The following is a 17913-nucleotide window of genomic DNA, read 5'->3' as shown; positions in this document are numbered from 1 at the left end:
TTAATAAAATATCCAAACTGTTAACATTATTTAACATGTCTGTGATGCAATAACATTGAATAAAGCATTTCAAATTTCTCATTTACGAATGACCTAGAATCTGAAACATATCCATCAGAATGAAATGCAGGCTGATGGCAGCTTACAATTTTGCTGTCTGTAGTTTTTTAAACCATTTTTGAGATTCTATATATCTATATCTATATCTATATCTATATATATATATATATATATATATATATATATATATATATATATACACACACACACTAGACCTTGATATTGGTGTGTGATACTGTATATAGTCATATATCAGATGGAAATGACATCACATTAAAATTAGCTATACTGTTTCATTATTCTTATTTAACTATGTATTATAAAAAAACACAGGAGTTAAAGTCCCTTTATCGTTCACACACAAACACAAATACTTATCAGCAGTGCTGTATTGTGTAGGGGTCTGATCTCAGTAAGACTTACAGAAACGAGTCAAAAAGACAAGTTATTCATACTGCATATTAGAGGGGCTGGTTTAACGTTAGATTTCAGCTCGTTTTTTTGTAATAATCTCAGTACGAGAAGTCATGGATTCATAGAATGAATTTGGGAAGCAACAGATTGTGTTGATTTATTTAAGTTAATACAGTCGCCTTAAAAGGACAAGGGTCTGCAAGATGGGTATTGTGCTTACGAGTTACGGACAAAAATGTAATATTTACTATGGATTTCACCTTTAAGTTGTGAAAAATGTAAATATCATGTTTTAATAGTGATCATATCTAATAATGATAATAATGAGCTGGCACTTACATAAAAAACCGAGTGTAGAAAAATTAATTAGCAAAATTGCACACTGCATTCACTTAGATTTCATACAAAAAACACATCATCATCATAATAATAATAATAATAATAATACTAATAATAAGGTGGCCAGTCAAGTTCTGCAATAGAATATTAGAAATGTAACTCGGGTCCTATCTGTCCGTGCCTGAGAGACTTACCCACGCTTTTGTCTTTTCTAGGATTGATCATTGCAATGTGCTCTTCACTGGCCTGCCCAAACACTTGATCACGTGTTCAGATTGTTCACAACAAGCTGGCAGTGTTAACGAAGTATAGGAAATACCCTCACAGCACCACGGTAGTGACCTCATTACACAGGCTTCTAGCACGATTTACACATGATTTTAAGATCCTATAAGGCGTTTCATGGTCTGCTCCATTATAGCTTCCTGTATTATTATCACCATACAGGCCTGGCAACACACTGCACCCCCAGGATGCCCATTTAAAATGCATGCCAGGGCAAAAGGGCATTCTCTTACCTCACCCCTTTGCAATTCCTTACCACCTTTGGTCTGTTCCTGTTTTTAAATCTCATTTAAGAACACACCTTTGGGAAAAGGCATTTCCTGGTACACATTTTAATGTTACCAATTGATTTTTCATAGCTGACTAATGACTAATGATTTACTATTAATTTGAAACTATGATTTAATCATTTTTGTTCTAAAATCTGCTGAGCGCTTTGAGAGGCTCTGGTACTGAAAGGTGCTATATAAGTGAAAAGCTGTTGTTGCCAAGATATTCTATGGTAGTTGAATTAAAGGTGAAATCTTCCACAGAAAATATTTCATTTTTGGCTGTTCCCTTCTAGGCAAAATCGCCACCCGATGGACCCTTTAGAAAACAGGGTACTGCTGTACTTTCTTTCTGCAAGTGGGAAACAACTCAACATTAGCTCATTGAAACAGACACTATATACATAACACATTAAGATCAAGAAATGTATTTTTCAAGCTACATTTACTAAAGAAAAAACAACTGATACAGAAAATATAACATTTGTTTTTTTTTTTCTCACATATTTACAATATCAGGGTCAAATTATGTACAAGATCTGGGAAAGGACCCAACTTTTAAAAAATAAATGGGGTGGGGAAAGGAAGGGGGTCTGCAAACAGCAAGGGCTTATTCTACAACCAATGTACACAACCATGAACTACTGGCTTATGTTCTCTCAGTATGAACATTTAAACTGAACCGAGAAGAGAAAAGGCCAGGCTCTTAATGTACCTGGATAAAAGAAAGATAACAGGTGACGAACTGCCTCATCACTTGTATATATAGCACTAACACACAAGGTATGATGCAAATACGTGTTATCAATAACTATGAACCAGTAGTGTGAAACACAGAAATACCTAAAGAATAAAGTTCAGGTCCAAACGTTTTGACTTGAAGTGTTTCTCATTGAGAGATACTTCCAGTAGAAATGCTAGTCACTGACCATGCTTTCGTTTTTCGATTTTAGAAATTTTTTGAACCTCGATTTGAAATTTGCAACACAGGTATGCTGGGTTAAAGATCATGTTTCGTTTTACTTGTCTGTCACTCAGGATTACAAACTGAAGTTCCACTTTCCAACTCAACTGAAATCACGATCTACATCAGGTAGTTGTGTTTGCAGATTCAAAACCCTACTTTAGATGTATTTTCACAAGTACCTGATGTGTGATTACAGTCTGCTGTTTAAAGCCCCTTTGGTTGGGTTGCTTAGTCCCATTGCTGCAGGTGTTACAGGGGGGTTAAGATGTGGGACAAACCTTACTGACACAACCCCTCACAAGTGAGTCCCTAAACAGAGATGCATGTATCTTTAATGAATGTGTGCTCCCACCTGGATTTCCGAGTCTGGATCACTGTGATTGGAAAAACACAGAGGGACCATTTTAAAGACATCTGCTACATTTAGAGTCAGCTGCTGGAATTTGCTTGAATGATGTGCTTTTTACAACAAAAATGGGGTATAATTTCTTAAAAACTTATAGTATAAATTATCAATGTACTATAATTCCACCATGTTTTACAAATAAATCATTTACAACAGTTTGAAAAGAAAATGTGAAATGATCACCACAGATCTACCAGAATAGGCAGAATAACCAGCATATTTGCGAACTTATTTGCATACTGTTTTATATGCTCTTGAAACATTTACAAAACCGAATTACCATCACATGCTCATTCTGTAATACTGTTGTGTGGAAAATAAAAATCAATGAGCAATACCAGCATTGGACATAGAGGGCGCTGAAGTGTTTGAGGTTTGCTTTTAAATCCTTGGTTAGGAATCCTTTATCTTAAGGAATAGTTCCATCACCCATATCAGGCAAAGGAATTAGGCAATGCCGAGGATACACATGTCTTTAGCAAAGATGCTTAGCCAAACTGTTTGTCTACACGGAGATATATTCATTTTTCAACTCAAATGTAGCAAGTGTCTTTACAATCGTTTCAAACCAAGACACCTCATTTTGGGGACAAATTACTCAAAAAACGAGTTCAAGAGACATTAAAATATTTACAGCAGCTACTTACTGTGAAAATGCCCTTCAATGAAAATAATTATCAGAGTGCCTAGTATTGAGCTGAAAACTTGGCTACAAAATATAACTTGTTTTCCACCAAAAAAAAAATGAGATTTGTCAAAACCTTATGGTTTAAAAATGGTTCTGTGATTATATATTATTTAAAAAAAAATAACAGGAAAGGGGCACTGTGCCTTAGTGTCTTTGCTACCAGCTTTTACTCAAACTATTCACACTGGGGGAAAAAAAAAAGACTCTGAATTTGTCTAAAATATTAACAAATGATCATTTAGTTTCCACATATGGATAGGTTAGATGTCTTATCGTACAATGCGTTGAAACTTATTTGTGTTACAGGTATATATGATATATAGCAGACCCTGAGATTTGATTCATCTGTTTTTTTTGCTGTTGCAATGTGCTTTTATTACTAAATCATTCCGAATGAACTTATCTTCACCAGAAAACAGGCAGAGATTTAAAGACATTCTTCATATAACTTCAGATTGTAAAGACAATACTTCTTGGAAAGTGAAATTCATCACTGGTTAACCTAACCTATCAAAGCAGTAAACAGCTTGTGGTTTCTGTATTTAGCTTCTCCTTTATACATTGTAAAGGATGGAGCAGAAGGCTAATTGGTAAAACTTAAAAGAAACCAGTAATCAAATGTTTTAGCTAATGCCTTCCTGATTACAAACGGTTTCCAGCATCAAGCTATAGACAAGCATTTTCTTTGAAGGGTAAATCAACATAGTAAAGTAGAATCACAACCCAGTTCAACCTTTCTGCATTCACCGCTGGATTCAGTTCACCTTCACCTTGCACCTGCCTTATTTCCAGGAGTTTAAAAGCCTTCTGGTTTACAAACTGTCAAAAAAAAAAGGAATCGCACGTTACATTCAAACTTCGCCTGCTTTAGAACCAGCGTCCCAGGCAGCCTGCTTTCCTAGCGGCTCGTGTCCACGTGTTTAGGGAGTGAGGGAGGTGCAGAGGGGGGCAGATTCAGACCCTCTCAGGCTCTCTCTTGTGCCCGGAGCGGCGGTCGAGGCGCGTGTCTTTGCACTTGTGGCAGTAGAAGATGTCGGGTACGTTGGACTTCTTGATCTTGGCGCAGGAGAGATGCACCCAGATGCCACACTGATTGCATTCTATCATGGGCCGCCCTGCAAAGGGTTTCCTGCAGTAACAGGTGATCAGGTCCCACGAGTCGTCACCTGCATGGGGTTGAAAAAGCACAGGCTGTTACTGCAATCATCTTCAGCAGCAGTGTCAACAAAACAACTGAAGGCAACAAACAGGCACGGCTGCATTTAGCAAGAGCGGCTGGTTGAATTCATTTTCGATGTTTGAGGTTTCTATCCTGGTCCTAGAGACTCAAACGGTCTTCTGGTTTTCATTCCAGCCAATTTCTCAATGACTTACTGAACCAGTGATTGGCTTAGTCAGGATTAACATGTGTTCCAGATCTTTAGACACTAATGATGTAAAGGCACCTATAAAACCTGCAGGATCGGGGCTCTCCAGGACCAGGATTGGAGACCCCTGGACTAGACCACCCCCCTACCTAAATTGGGCAGTTCCCAGACCATTTGGGTTACATGCGTTACACAGTCCTATTTTCATAATATAAGAACATTTACAAAAACGAGAGGAGGCGATTCGGCCGCTCCAAGCTCATTCGGTTCCTGGAAGCCAATTGATCTTAAAACATGGTCAAATCGGGTCTTGGTTTTCCATGACAAACCTCCCAAAAAAACACTGGCTTCAACACCATACCATCTGTGATCTGTGCTCAGGGTTATTCAAGGAATGAAAAAAATATATTTTGGATTCATCATGCAGTTTCCAATAAATAGACGCCGAACACAAATCTCTACAGCAAACAGCTTGACCGCCGATAAACCAAACCCTACGTGTGAGAAACGGTTTCATCTTCAACGTCAAAAGCAATAGCAAACAAAAAAATCAGCCAAAACCGTTACCTGACTCCACCATGATATCTTCATCTGCAATCCAGGTCTCTCCCTCACTGGAGCTGGCGTCCGCATCACGGGTTGACTCCCCGCCCAGCAGCTCTGCAAACCCCGCCTCCTTGCTGTGATTGGGCCGCTGCTCCCCAAAGCCCTGCCCGCTCAGACCCAGGCTCTCCTGAAACTCCGGCCCCAGGCTGGGCGCCTCCCCCTCCTTTGCTCTTCCCTCTGAGTCCGTCTCGCTCGGGGGAGAGCTCTTTAATTTCTTCAGGGCCTTGGTGGGCTTGGGGTTTTTGCTGCGTTTGATGCGGGCTCGCTTCTCCTGGCCTGTGTTGGTGCTGCCCCCTGCTGTTGCTAAGGTGGCAGAGCCCAGGGAAAGCTTCTTGAGTTTCTTCTCTTTTTTCTTTTCTGATCTGGGTGTCGAGGAGGCGGTGCTGCTGCTGCTGCTGTCGAAGAGGGAGTCTTTGAGCCTCATCTTGTCCAGCAGGGAGCTGTCCGAGTGCAGCCGGCGAAGACCCTTCCCCTTGGAGGCCCGGGCTTTGCGCACGAAGGTCTGGATGGTGTGCAGGTCGGATTGGGCTGAGGCCCAGCCATCTCCTGCGTCTGCACCGCCCCCTGCTGGCTTGTGAGGGGTGTTGGAGCTTGGCGGCGTCCACTGGCCTTCCTAAAGGGAGACAAAAGAAACCAGACTCTTATCTTTAACTATTAAAACACTCACTAGTGCTACATTCATAAACGCTAAAACAAACTTTGAAGGCATTGAAAGAGTTGGAACATTTATTTTAGCATTTCTAAATTGTGAATAGTTTAAGCAGGGGCTGCCATACAATTCAAAACAGTTTAAATTTGGCATCTGGGTAGGAAAAGGGAGAGGGTGTCCCAGGGCAGAAAAGAAACACTAACTCGCCTCTTTGGTGGATGGGATGTAGCCTGCATAGGCCAAGACGAAACTACAGAACTTATTGAAGTCTTCCACAGTTCGCTTTCTCTTCTCGGGAGGCTTTGGGGGGAGACAAGAAAACAGAGAAGTTGTTATTGCTATAAACTCCCAGGAACGGCATGTCATAGAGAGACTGTTATAGCCAGGTGTCCTTTTCTCTTCATACACCCCTGTGTTTCAACACACTTATAGCTGCCTCCTCCCTTGAAGCAGCCACTAAATCTACGTTAGACAAAATTCGAAACTTTCAACATTTAAACTAAACTACTAACACCCCTAGATTAAGCATATTTGGTTACAAACTTTCATAGTGTGTTAAAGTCTAGTTGGAAAACACATCTGTAAAGGCATACGTGTGGAAATGACTTAAATATTGTTGAAATAAAATTAGCCTTACTTAAATGAACTATTTTACACTTTAACCTACAGAATGTTCAGACAAAACTATAAAAGAACCCCAGTTCTAAGTCAAGTAAACACAGGTAAATGAAAATCTTTTACACGGAAAAAAAACGATTCCACCGAACTCAAACTGGTTGCTAAAAACGCATTTAAAAACTGAACAACTTAAGCAGCACATCAGAAACAATTTAAAGAAAATCAAGCTCCTGTTAACTAGCGCCACTTAGTGGTTTGACTTCAAACTTCACATAAAAATGTTCACTTGCAGCTATACCAGGTCCATTATCAAAAACTAGGAGACAGGATCTCAAACTCCCAAACTCTTATTAATGCACCTACTGTGAAGAATGTAATTCTGCTTACTAATTATTACTCAAAATGTAACCGCTAGGGCCGGGGTCTCCAAACCATTTTAGAAGCTTAATTGGTCCCACTAAGTAATTTAGGATACAGTTGGAACAAAAACCAGGAGGGTCACCAGCCCTCCAGGACCGGATTTTAAACACTGTCTGCTGTGAGTCACAGGAACCGCTGCTCCCAAAGAGACAGGGGACTCAGTATTCACTGGAGCAGTTCTGGAAGGCCACACAGAATAACAGAGCCCATCCACACAGCTGGCAGATCTAGGCAGCACATTAGACAAACACATTCTGAATGTTTGTAACTAAACCAGGAAACCCATCAGTAAAAGACTGCATGTGTACAGCACTACAGAAACCCAGGTCTATCATACAATATAGTAGGGGCAGCAGTGTGGAGTAGTGGTTAGGGCTCTGGACTCTTGACCGAAGGGTCGTGGGTTCAATCCCAGGTGTGGGGACACTGCTGCTGTACCCTTGAGCAAGGTACTTTACCTAGATTGCTCCAGTAAAAACCCAACTGTATAAATGGGTAACTGTATGTAAAAATAATATGATATCTTGTAACAATTGTAAGTCGCCCTGGATAAGGGTGTCTGCTAAGAAATAAATAATTTAAAAGTGAACATTACATGAAATAAAACACATTACCACTAAAACCTATATTGACAATAATTAAACAAAACTATAACTACTCAAAGACTTGTAAATACAGGAAGTGGGCACTTTTTTCTCCAATCAAACAGCTGAAGATGAAACATGAATATTCCATCAAAAATCTATCTGGTTAAAATGCATTAAAACAGACAATCAACACTTGAGCCCTGAAAATGTCACATGACTCCACTGGAAGGTTTGATTGGCTGCCTGCAGTTGGCCAACACAGCCATTTCATAGCAACAAGCAGAGAGTGGCAACAGGCCACTCTAAGGTCTTGTAGATGTGGGCCAATGTTTGACCCGCCACATGTAACCAGAAAGACTACAGATACTAGGTCAATGATCCGGTTCAGTGGTCCATTTCACACAACACAGTGTTTAATTATTAATTCTTAATTGAAACTAAAAGTTTTAATGAAATAAGGGCTTGGTCGGAGGTCCTGTGTGGACAGCACTGGACTTTCCGGCGTTACAGCATCCCAGCAACTTCACTGAATGCCTTTGTTTTCTGTTAGCCTCACATGCATTGAAATTGCATGGATATTTATATACTTGGCAATACTACTTTACAATGACGGTTACAAATTCCTAAAAAAAACTACCTCAGAACACGATATTATACCGGTAATAATCCAGTCACAACTTCAAACACGATATTCTAAAAGGTAAACAAAGGTTTATAAAGACGTCAATATTACCTACAAAAAACCTACAATAAGTAAACATACCATAAAAAGCAAATACAATTTCAAAGAGATAAGTCTCGCTTTTTAGGGGACCATATGCTGTTTCAGTCTTGTAAAACCAGTTCACATAATATATTTTCTTAATTTTTATTACAAATCACAAACAGACAGTTTTCAACACTTAAACCAGAAACAGAACCTGTATTTAATATCTGAAATGTGGTTAACGTACTTTATTAAGTATAAAATATTATAAAAACTACAGACCCAACGTTAACCGGTGTCGGGTTACAAAAACAAACAGTTTTTTTTTTTTTTTTTTCAAGGATAGTCTGCTTTTGTTTCGGATGTTGAAATAACCAAATTAACTAAATCTCAGAAACAAGTCTATCAATGTTCCTAGCATATAACACACGATATCTTTGCAGGCAACCTTTCCATTATTAGAGGTAGGATTTTATGCAACAAAGAAAATCCATACACTGTGACAGACATAAAACCTGGTAATAATATCGTACAACTAAATCAATTCATATGCAATTAATTTCCACATACTAGTCCTCGTATCTTAATCGCGGATACCAATCCTGATATGCTTTCTGTTATTTTAATACAAAGATTACAGCACATGCTAGCTGCAGTACAAATAAAATCCATGCATTTAACAGTAAATATATAAAATGCAACTTACCAGAGACTCCGCTTTACATTTCAGAAGGGAATCTGTAGGGAGAAAGACACATTTTATTTGTATTTATTTTTTAATTGCCACCGTCCATCCGTCTAACTAGCCGGTATAAACTAGACAATACCAATATATGCATTCAATGCGACATTTAAACAGACCTGTGACTTAAATTTCAATGCTATGCCCGGTTCAGGTCATATAAATATAGTATGCTGTATATCAAAGTGTCCGATTATTTAATGCGAGATTGTTTGACAACAAATCTGCTTCCTCCGGCCTTGCTGGTGTGCTGTATATCAACACCATTACATTGCTGGCCAGGCCCATGATGAATACAAACGTTTACTGAGATTCAAATGCAACTTATCTACATTTTCTATCAACAGGAGCATGTAATCGACTATTTTACAGCGTCATCAGATACTTTTTTTTTTGTTTGTAGTTTCCTAACTGTTTAAACAAAACCCTCTCACACGAAGGAAACTCTGTTTACAATTTGATTGCCGGTGTGTGATCGGTTTTCATATTTAATTACATAAATATTAGGTTTTAAATTAATTTCCACCCATACATTGTGTAAATGACAACAAACCATGCCAAGCCTTTTTTTCTATGGCAATCTAAAGCGGCCTGCCGTTTTCTCGATACGAATTATTATTTTTGATATATATATTTTTAAAGTCCGCATTACATTGCTTTAGTTTGTAAGCGGGCTTAAAAGGTAAAGTTGCAACATAGAATGACTTTTATCGTCTTAATAAAACTTATTTTAGATAATATAATGCCAAACCCTGTGCAGCCAAACACACAAATGTTTAACAAATTCAATTAAACGGCAGCGCTTTATCGCGTTTTTTCCTTTTTTAAGGCCTTAACGTTATATATAAATAAACGTAATCTTATTTCAATTCTAGACTTTTTCTTTTTACCTTGATGCTCGGCCATGATTTCGAGCATTATGTCGCCAGAGGCCTCCCTCCAGTCTGGGCTAACTCGATCACTCTCAGTCCCGGTTGTCCGGAGCTCAAGCCCCCGCCGGGAAGAATCGTTTAGCCGAAGACACAAATTCCACTCCCCCGCTATTTTGCTACCGTGCTACCAAAGCTTGTTACCGCCTGTTGTCGACGGCAGACCCCCGGTTTGAAATCCAGTCGCTCCCCGCTCCAGGAGCTGCTATGCCGGGACCTGCTTCGTCTTAGAAACCTCAGGCTCCGAAGTTGCCACAAAACCTTTTCCCAACGAGTCAATTCCCTAACACCCGCTACGAACGGCGGTTTCCGTCATACTTGCCAGACGTTATTTTAAAAACCCAAATCCCTTTTTTTCAAAAAAGACAAAAGTTCCTAAAAAAACGACTCCGTGTCGTCTCAGCGCGCTCCAGTCGAGTGCCACCATTACCACTGTCAACGGACTCCAGGGCGGCCCCTCGCGGCACCAGGACACGCATCGGAGTCTGGGAGATGAAGTTCTACAAGGGTGGTCATTCCATTCATATGCATGAGGAAGGTATGGATAAAGAACTACACATCCACGGGATTGTTGCACGACTCCTTGTAACTGCTGAGAAGGCGGGGCTTTAGGGAGATGTGCTCATTGGCTGAGGTCGTCCTATTGATATCTATGAGAAAGCTACAGGTAATTGTACTACATTTCCCAGCATCCTCAAAACGTTTGACTTAGCGGTAAGGAGGTAAACAGAAGTCAAATGTGTCTAAAAAACTACATCCTCCATACAGCCCCTTTGTCTTTAACGTCATGTTGCCTTTAGGTCTGAGTCAATCACTAGAAACAGCAAGGGAACGGTGGGATTTGAAAGTTTATGCCAGGTGGTTCACATTTATTTGACTAATGTAGCAATACCAATTAAAACAAATGTAAATATAAATGCTTGTCAACGATGTGTTGTCGAAAAATATAAGAAACACAACATGACATGCATATTTTGGCTGACTCTTGAATGGCAGGTTTTTATTAACGCATAGGCAGGATTTGCACAACAAAAGTAACTTATGAACATTGTTGTCTGTATGTGTGCAATATTCTCTTCTGAATAATTTATTGCAAAAAAAAAAAAAAAAAAAATACCAAGATTAAGAATTACTGGTAAGAGTGATGCACTGCAGTTTCTGATTTTTCCCACAGGGCTGGTTTATCATATTTTATTATAGGATAACACGATAAATACAACAGCATAACTTTTCTGTCTTTTATTTAAGCAACATAAATTACATGAATGCAAATTTAAAACCTTATATTCAAAACACAAATTCGAACTGTTTACGTCACAGGAATAGGATTTAATGACATCATTTTAAAGCAGTAGTTTTTATAGCTATATAGAGCCCTTGTGTGGTCAACAGACTATTTTAATTACAGTTGCAGTCCCCCGCTAAAAATATCTTAAAATCCACATTGTAGTTCCTTGAGGCAACACCCACGTCAATTCAAGAGACCGCGTGTGATCCCCGGCGCAGAGTGAGAGTCGCCGCGGTGATGTGTTGAGAGGGGGCTGGGGGGTGTGTTTGTATTTCTCGCTACCGTTCTGTAGTATGAAGCGAAGCAGATGCAGCGTTAGGGCTGCGAGTTCAGAGCGGGATTTCATCACACAGACTGGGTCATGCTGGTGGAGATCATACAGGGGAGCGAGGGGGGAGGGCTGGTCGTCATTAAAGGTAAATGCATATTCTATGTTTTATTTTTGATTTCCATTATCGACCACACATAACGCTCACACACTGCGGTAACTCTAACACACGTACAGAGCACACCGTGGAAGTCATGGCTGTACGTGGTTACAATTTCAAAACAACTAGCTTACACCCCGTGGTTGTATGAAGTGCGACTATCTTAATATCAATTTTAAGGCACTAACCATACATGGTTACAATAGTGAAATCTGCCTGTTTTGCTGTGGAACTCAGAATACGGTACTGAGTGATTACTCTACATCAATAACACTAAGACTAACAGTGTGTGATATTGTACAACATAATCATTAAAACCATGTCGTATGCTTCCCACAGTTATATTAAGTGGGGTGTAATCAGCACTATCATACTTTTATATCAATTGTATCATAAGTACAATTGGAAAATGGAGACCCACACAGTGAATGGCAGAGTCCAGCAGGTATTATTATTATTATTGTTATTTATTTCTTAGCAGACGCCCTTATCCAGGGCGACTTACAATTGTTACAAGATATGACATTATTTTTACATACAATTACCCATTTATACAGTTGGGTTTTTACTGGAGCAATCTAGGTAAAGTACCTTGCTCAAGGGTACAGCAGCAGTGTCCCCGCACCTGGGATTGAACCCACGACCCTCCGGTCAAGAGTCCAGAGCCCTAACCAGTACTCCACACTGCTGCCCATAAGGTATGGTTTATGGGATGATTGCATGTCTCTCTAATCCCCTCAGACAGTGCTGAATGTGACGGCCGAAGCCTGCTGAAGGGATTCATCAAGGCTGCAGTGCTGCGGTAAGGCACAGAGGAAGGGAGCTGGGATATACTTGCAATCCTTCAGAGTGGTTCTGGAGTCTTTTTCTCCAAGTTGAGTTCTTATCATTTTTTTTTAAGTCTGCCTGACCTGGCTTTGATCTTGTCTGGAGAATTCTAAGCTTCGGGACTGAACAGCCTTCCTCATCCCATACAAGTCATGTGACGAAGTGACCTGTCAGCTGTCCGCCCGCTTTCTATTCTCTCTGTGTAGCGTAGGTGGGGCTTCGGAGTGTAAAGGTCACTGTCACACGATTTGAATGGAATGAGAAAGTATGGAATTATTTTGTTAACTATAACAGTCAGTGAGGTGGTGGATGCAGTGAGGTGGTGGATGCAGTGAGGTTGTGGTGGATGCAGTGAGGTTGTGGTGGATGCAGTGAGGTGGTGGATGCAGTGAGGTGGTGGATGCAGTCAGTGAGGTGGTGGATGCAGTGAGGTGGTGGATGCAGTCAGTGAGGTGGTGGATGCAGTGAGGTGGTGGATGCAGTCAGTGAGGTGGTGGATGCAGTGAGGTGGTGGATGCAGTCAGTGAAGTGGTGGATGCAGTGAGGTGGTGGATGCAGTGAGGTGGTGGATGCAGTGAGGTGGTGGAAGCAGTCAGTGAGGTGGTGGATGCAGTCAGTGAGGTGGTGGATGCAGTCAGTGAGGTGGTGGATGCAGTCAGTGAGGTGGTGGATGCAGTGAGGTGGTGGATGCAGTGAGGTGGTGGATGCAGTCAGTGAGGTGGTGGATGCAGTGAGGTGGTGGATGCAGTCAGTGAGGTGGTGGATATAGTGAGGTGGTGGATGCAGTCAGTGAGGTGGTGGATGCAGTGAGGTTGTGGTGGATGCAGTGAGGTTGTGGTGGATGCAGTCAGTGAGGTGGTGCATGTTTGCTTGCTACTATGTTAAGAGTGCTTTACAAAGTGTAGAAATATCTGTGTAATTTGCATTGTTTCAGTAATGAGCCGGTCCATGTTTTGGGGTTTGAAGTTTCGGAAGATGAACTCTGCACCGGATTGGACAGTGGTCCAGCATCGAGGTAAGACTGTCATCTTTAACCTTTGACCTTCAGACCACAGTACAATCCTGCAAACGCAACTCTGTCACATTTTCAGCTGCACCATGAAACCAGTGTGTAAAACTCAATCTCATCTCGCTGCCAGTATCCTCAAGATGTGTCTCTGGTATCCTTTATATACCCGCCTGCATGAAAATCTCTGGGTGTGAGAATCTCAATTTCCGCTCAGTAATCAGTGATATAGAAACAACAGGCACTCGTGTGTGAAAATGTTAGACCACTTTGTGCTTTAATTAGGCATCTGAAACAACGTCAAAAAGTCTCATGCTTTTTACCATTTGTGGCTCTGTTCCTTTTCTCTTACTATTTTAAATGAATTGCAGGTGTGGCCTATTAAAGTCATCAATTAAATTAGACAGTCACTAATTTTGCTTAGCTTATTGGTCTCAGTGCAGTGGTGTATTGGTCTCAGTGCAGTGGTTAGCTTTTTGGTCTCAGTGCAGTGGTTAGCTTGTCCTCTCCTCTCCTTCTTCCCAGGCTGGTGTTTCATGATGGGTACTCTGATCCATTGCAGTGGCTGGGACAGGGAAAGCTCTCAGTGCAAGACTACAGCGCTCAGAACATGAGGAACCGAATCAGCCAATCGGATGACCCCAAGGTTGTAACATTGGTCATTGATTCGCTGAGCTGGCTGTTACTCCACACCCCACCCACTGCAGTCTGCCAATCACTGCAGGAGCTGAGCAGGGGAGGTAAGACAAGTGTTTCAGCTAGTGCCTTCATGAGTGTTATTGAAACTAGAAGAAACTGAGTCAAGCAGACTAGCGTTTGGGCTCTAGTGCCTTCATCAGGGTTACTGAAACTAGAAGAGACTGAGTCAAGCAGACCAACGTTTGGGCACTAGTGCCTTCATTGGTGTTACTGAAACTAGAAGTGACTGAGTCAAGCAGACCAGCGTTTGGGCTCTAGTGATGTTTTTGTTTCCTCAGGATTGAAAGTGAAGCGTGTCGTCGCACTGTTGCATTCTGACCTCCATGAGCAGGGGGTTGTGGGTAGCGTGTGTCACATGGCCACTGCGGTTGTCACAGTGACCCCTGTGTCTGGGAGTGTGAGTGCGGAGGCGGAGCCAAATGGCATAGTGAGGACGCTGCTGCGCCGAAAAACTGGCAGAGTGTCTCGAGAGGTAAGAAAGTGCATTTCATCGACCTTGAGTTATACTGTGAACAGGGAAGATCCCTCAAACACAATGCTCTACAAGATGGGACAGACAAAAATGAAATCTTTCCTCTGGAAGTTGCTTCCCCCTTAATAGAACTACCACAGGGGGGATATTTGCAGAGCTTGTCTGTTGTCTTATGTACCGAATCCTATGCAGGTACACAATGGACTCAGATTAGCTCTCATTCTGCCCCTTTGCTGGATCTTTTTCTTTCCTTTCCTGCTCAGGAGGAGTGCTACAGCGTCCGGGAGGATTTCTCAGTGCAGATTCTCAGGGACCTGAGCACCAGGAAGCAGCCTGCCCCAGACAGCAGGGGGGAGACCAAGCAGGTACATTCCACCACTCCCAGGCTCATTCCACTATTACAGGCTCATTCCACCTCTCCCAGGCTCATTCCACACCACTCCCAGGCTCATTCCACCACACAGGCTCATTCCACCCCTGCCAGGCTCATTCCACACCACTCCCAGGCTCATTCCACACCCCTCCCAGGCGTATTCCACACCCCTCCCAGGCTCATTCCACCCCTCCCAGGCTCATTCCACCACTCCCAGGCTCATTCCACCACTCCCAGGCTCATTCCACCTCTCCCAGGCTCATTCCACCTCTCCCAGGCTCATTATACCACACAGGCTCATTCCACCCCTCCCAGGCGCATTCCACACCCCTCCCAGGCTCATTCCACACCACTCCCAGGCTCATTCCACTACTACAGGCTCATTCCACACCACTCCCAGGCTCATTCCACACCACTCCCAGACTCATTCCACCACACAGGCTCATTCCACCCCTCCCAGATGCATTCCACACCCCTCCCAGGCTCATTTCACACCCCTCCCAGGTGCATTCCACACCCCTCCCAGGCTCATTCCACCGCTCCCAGGCTCATTCCACTGCTCCCAGGCTCATTCCACCCCTCCCAGGCTCATTCCACTGCTCCCAGGCTCATTCCACCCCTCCCAGGCTCATTCCACTGCTCCCAGGCTCATTCCACCGCTCCCAGGCTCATTCCACCACTCCCAGGTGCATTCCACACCCCTCCCAGGCTCATTCCACACCCCTCCCAGGCTCATTCCACACCACTCCCAGGCTCATTCCACTACTGCAGGCTCATTCCACACCACTCCCAGGTTCATTCCACACCACTCCCAGACTCATTCCACCACACAGGCTCATTCCACCCCTCCCAGATGCATTCCACACCCCTCCCAGGCTCATTTCACACCCCTCCCAGGTGCATTCCACACCCCTCCCAGTTAGGGTATTGTTAGGGTATTGCAGAACTTGTGAGATGGATTACTCATTAAAATCATTAGCCTTTTTTTTTTTAAAGAGGACACAATTATCTATTCGGGGATAGCAAGAGATTTAGTGATACAGAGTGAAGTTATCTGGCAACAAACTCCCCCTCCCCAGTTACACTGCAGGCCGTGTGCTGCTTCCAACCTTCTGACCTGTAGTGAACGTCACTGGAATGTATCGTTCATTCACTTTCCATGTTTCCTTTTGCAGGATGACCCTGCGGCCAACTTGACCTTTAACCTCCGCCTGTCGGAGGACGAGCGCCGTGCGAGAGAGAACCTGTCTCTACCGTTCACCTTCAGCGAGGAGAAGTGAGTCCTGGAGGTGTACTCTGCATATCACAGCTGCAGGGCGCAGTGCACTGCAGGTGTAAGTATTGGAATATCACTTGGATAACGAGCTCTGTCTCCTACAGGAAGTCGTCACTGCTGCAGCCTCGCTCTGGCGGGGGCAGAATCCTGTACGAACCGGACGCCAGCGACGACTTCGACCAAGAGGACCCCGACGACGATTTAGACATCTAGAGATCTGCCTGATTCAAACTCTTTTTAGTTATAGTTTGTGAAAGAAGTCTCTGATGAAGGGAGAAGGACAGTAGCCTTGGCTATAGTCAGCACCATGAGAGATTCCACTAACACAGAGAGAGACAGACAGACAGACAGACCTGAACACCCCCTGCCAGCCTGCCTGCCAATCAGTCCTGGGCCTATCTCAAGCAGAGACTGATAAATGTGTCTGTCTAGGGGCTGAAACCACTAACCGCCCATCTGTGACCTGATCATATTGGAACCCAGACCTCCAGAGAAAGGTGAAAGGCAGGAACGAGAGGCTAGTGAATTAGCCCGCTGTCTGTCTGTCTGTCTTTCTGTCTGTCTGTGCCACCTCGCGCCCCAGATTGGAACCCAGGCCTGCTGAAACGAAAGACGTGAATGAGAGGCTAGTGAATTAGCATCCACCTTAATACTTTTCAGAACGGAGGAGAATACTTACTGGACCACGAGTTCTGTATATATTTTTTGAATAAATTCATTCTAAACCCTGGAGTTGCTGTGTGTGTGTGTGTTTTTGTGTTTTAACTTGTCAGTTCACTGCCTTGTCTGTTTCAACTGGGAATATCTCATAAAGTATTGTAGGGGCTGACTTTATATTCTCAGCGTTCTGGAAAGGATGGAACATCTAACAGCGGTCTGCAGTTTGACCTGTGACCCAAGACGGCTGCTGTATTGGGGTCGTGGGATTTTGTGATGAGAAAGACCACACCCTTTGAGATGCTGGCTTCATACCCGGTGCACAGCAGTATCCTGTGATCGTGGGTATCATACACTAAAAATTTTACCATTTAAAAACATAAGAAAGACTGGCTAGTGAATTCTGGGCTATAGTAACACTATGCTAAATGTGACATTACTGTCTTAGTATGCTGTGTTCTATACAGTCCCAGTTAAAGAGGACGTTGGCTCTACTCGTTTGAGCTCGTTCTCTGTTTCACGCGTCACATCCTGGGGACTTTTCTAAGAACTTATATAACACCACAGTGACCTACAAGTGTCTCTCAGACATCCGTTCCTCTAAATTCAGCTTCTACACCAGACTGTAACCTTCATGATCCTGCAGCACCTTCCACCCCAGTGCTGTAAGACATACACAACACACAGAAAAACCTGGGTGTTGTGTATACTTACTGTAATTCAGATTATCATGAACTAAAATTGTTAAATTGATTACTGCAGTATGTACACAGTCCTTTATTCACAGCCCTTTTCGTTTGCATTAAAAATCCCTGGGTTTAACAAAAACTACGT

General features: G+C 42.6%; 2 protein-coding genes across 2 annotated transcripts; one reads left to right on the top strand and one right to left on the bottom strand.

Annotated features, from left to right (window-relative positions):
- Positions 1-390: 390 nt before the first annotated feature.
- Positions 391-10576, bottom strand: LOC117404617 (PHD finger protein 23B). Its single transcript, XM_034007535.3, has 5 exons — positions 10014-10576; positions 9088-9119; positions 6258-6350; positions 5363-6014; positions 391-4594 (listed from the first exon to the last, which is right to left on the bottom strand). Exons 1-5 carry the CDS (start codon positions 10039-10041, stop codon positions 4383-4385), a joined length of 1017 nt encoding a protein of 338 aa, XP_033863426.1. The 5' UTR covers positions 10042-10576; the 3' UTR covers positions 391-4382.
- A 926-nt stretch (positions 10577-11502) lies between these two features.
- Positions 11503-17154, top strand: LOC117967623 (elongator complex protein 5-like). Its single transcript, XM_034914869.2, has 8 exons — positions 11503-11756; positions 12510-12570; positions 13531-13611; positions 14128-14342; positions 14580-14773; positions 15037-15138; positions 16322-16422; positions 16527-17154. Exons 1-8 carry the CDS (start codon positions 11702-11704, stop codon positions 16633-16635), a joined length of 918 nt encoding a protein of 305 aa, XP_034770760.2. The 5' UTR covers positions 11503-11701; the 3' UTR covers positions 16636-17154.
- Positions 17155-17913: the final 759 nt, after the last annotated feature.

This window comes from Acipenser ruthenus, chromosome 50 (genome assembly GCF_902713425.1).
Source record: "Acipenser ruthenus chromosome 50, fAciRut3.2 maternal haplotype, whole genome shotgun sequence".
In the NCBI taxonomy this organism is placed as follows: domain Eukaryota; kingdom Metazoa; phylum Chordata; class Actinopteri; order Acipenseriformes; family Acipenseridae; genus Acipenser; species Acipenser ruthenus.
The sequence above is the reverse complement of the archived record's forward strand: the minus strand, read 5'-3'. Positions and strand labels throughout refer to the sequence as shown.

What these genes read in the sequence shown, in the direction of transcription:
- LOC117404617 (XM_034007535.3), bottom strand. Translation starts at nt 10,041, where the DNA reads ATGCTCGAAATCATGGCCGAGCATCAAG. An exon ending in AATCATGGCCGAGCATCAAG is followed by an intron (nt 9,120 to 10,013) that starts GTAAAAAGAAAA and finishes TTCTCCCTACAG; the next exon opens with ATTCCCTTCTGAAATGTAAA. An exon ending in AGATATCATGGTGGAGTCAG is followed by an intron (nt 4,595 to 5,362) that starts GTAACGGTTTTG and finishes AACCCCATGCAG; the next exon opens with GTGACGACTCGTGGGACCTG.
- LOC117967623 (XM_034914869.2), top strand. Translation starts at nt 11,702, where the DNA reads ATGCTGGTGGAGATCATACAGGGGAGCGAGGGGGGAGGGCTGGTCGTC. An exon ending in GCAGGAGCTGAGCAGGGGAG is followed by an intron (nt 14,343 to 14,579) that starts GTAAGACAAGTG and finishes TTGTTTCCTCAG; the next exon opens with GATTGAAAGTGAAGCGTGTC. An exon ending in TTCACCTTCAGCGAGGAGAA is followed by an intron (nt 16,423 to 16,526) that starts GTGAGTCCTGGA and finishes TGTCTCCTACAG; the next exon opens with GAAGTCGTCACTGCTGCAGC.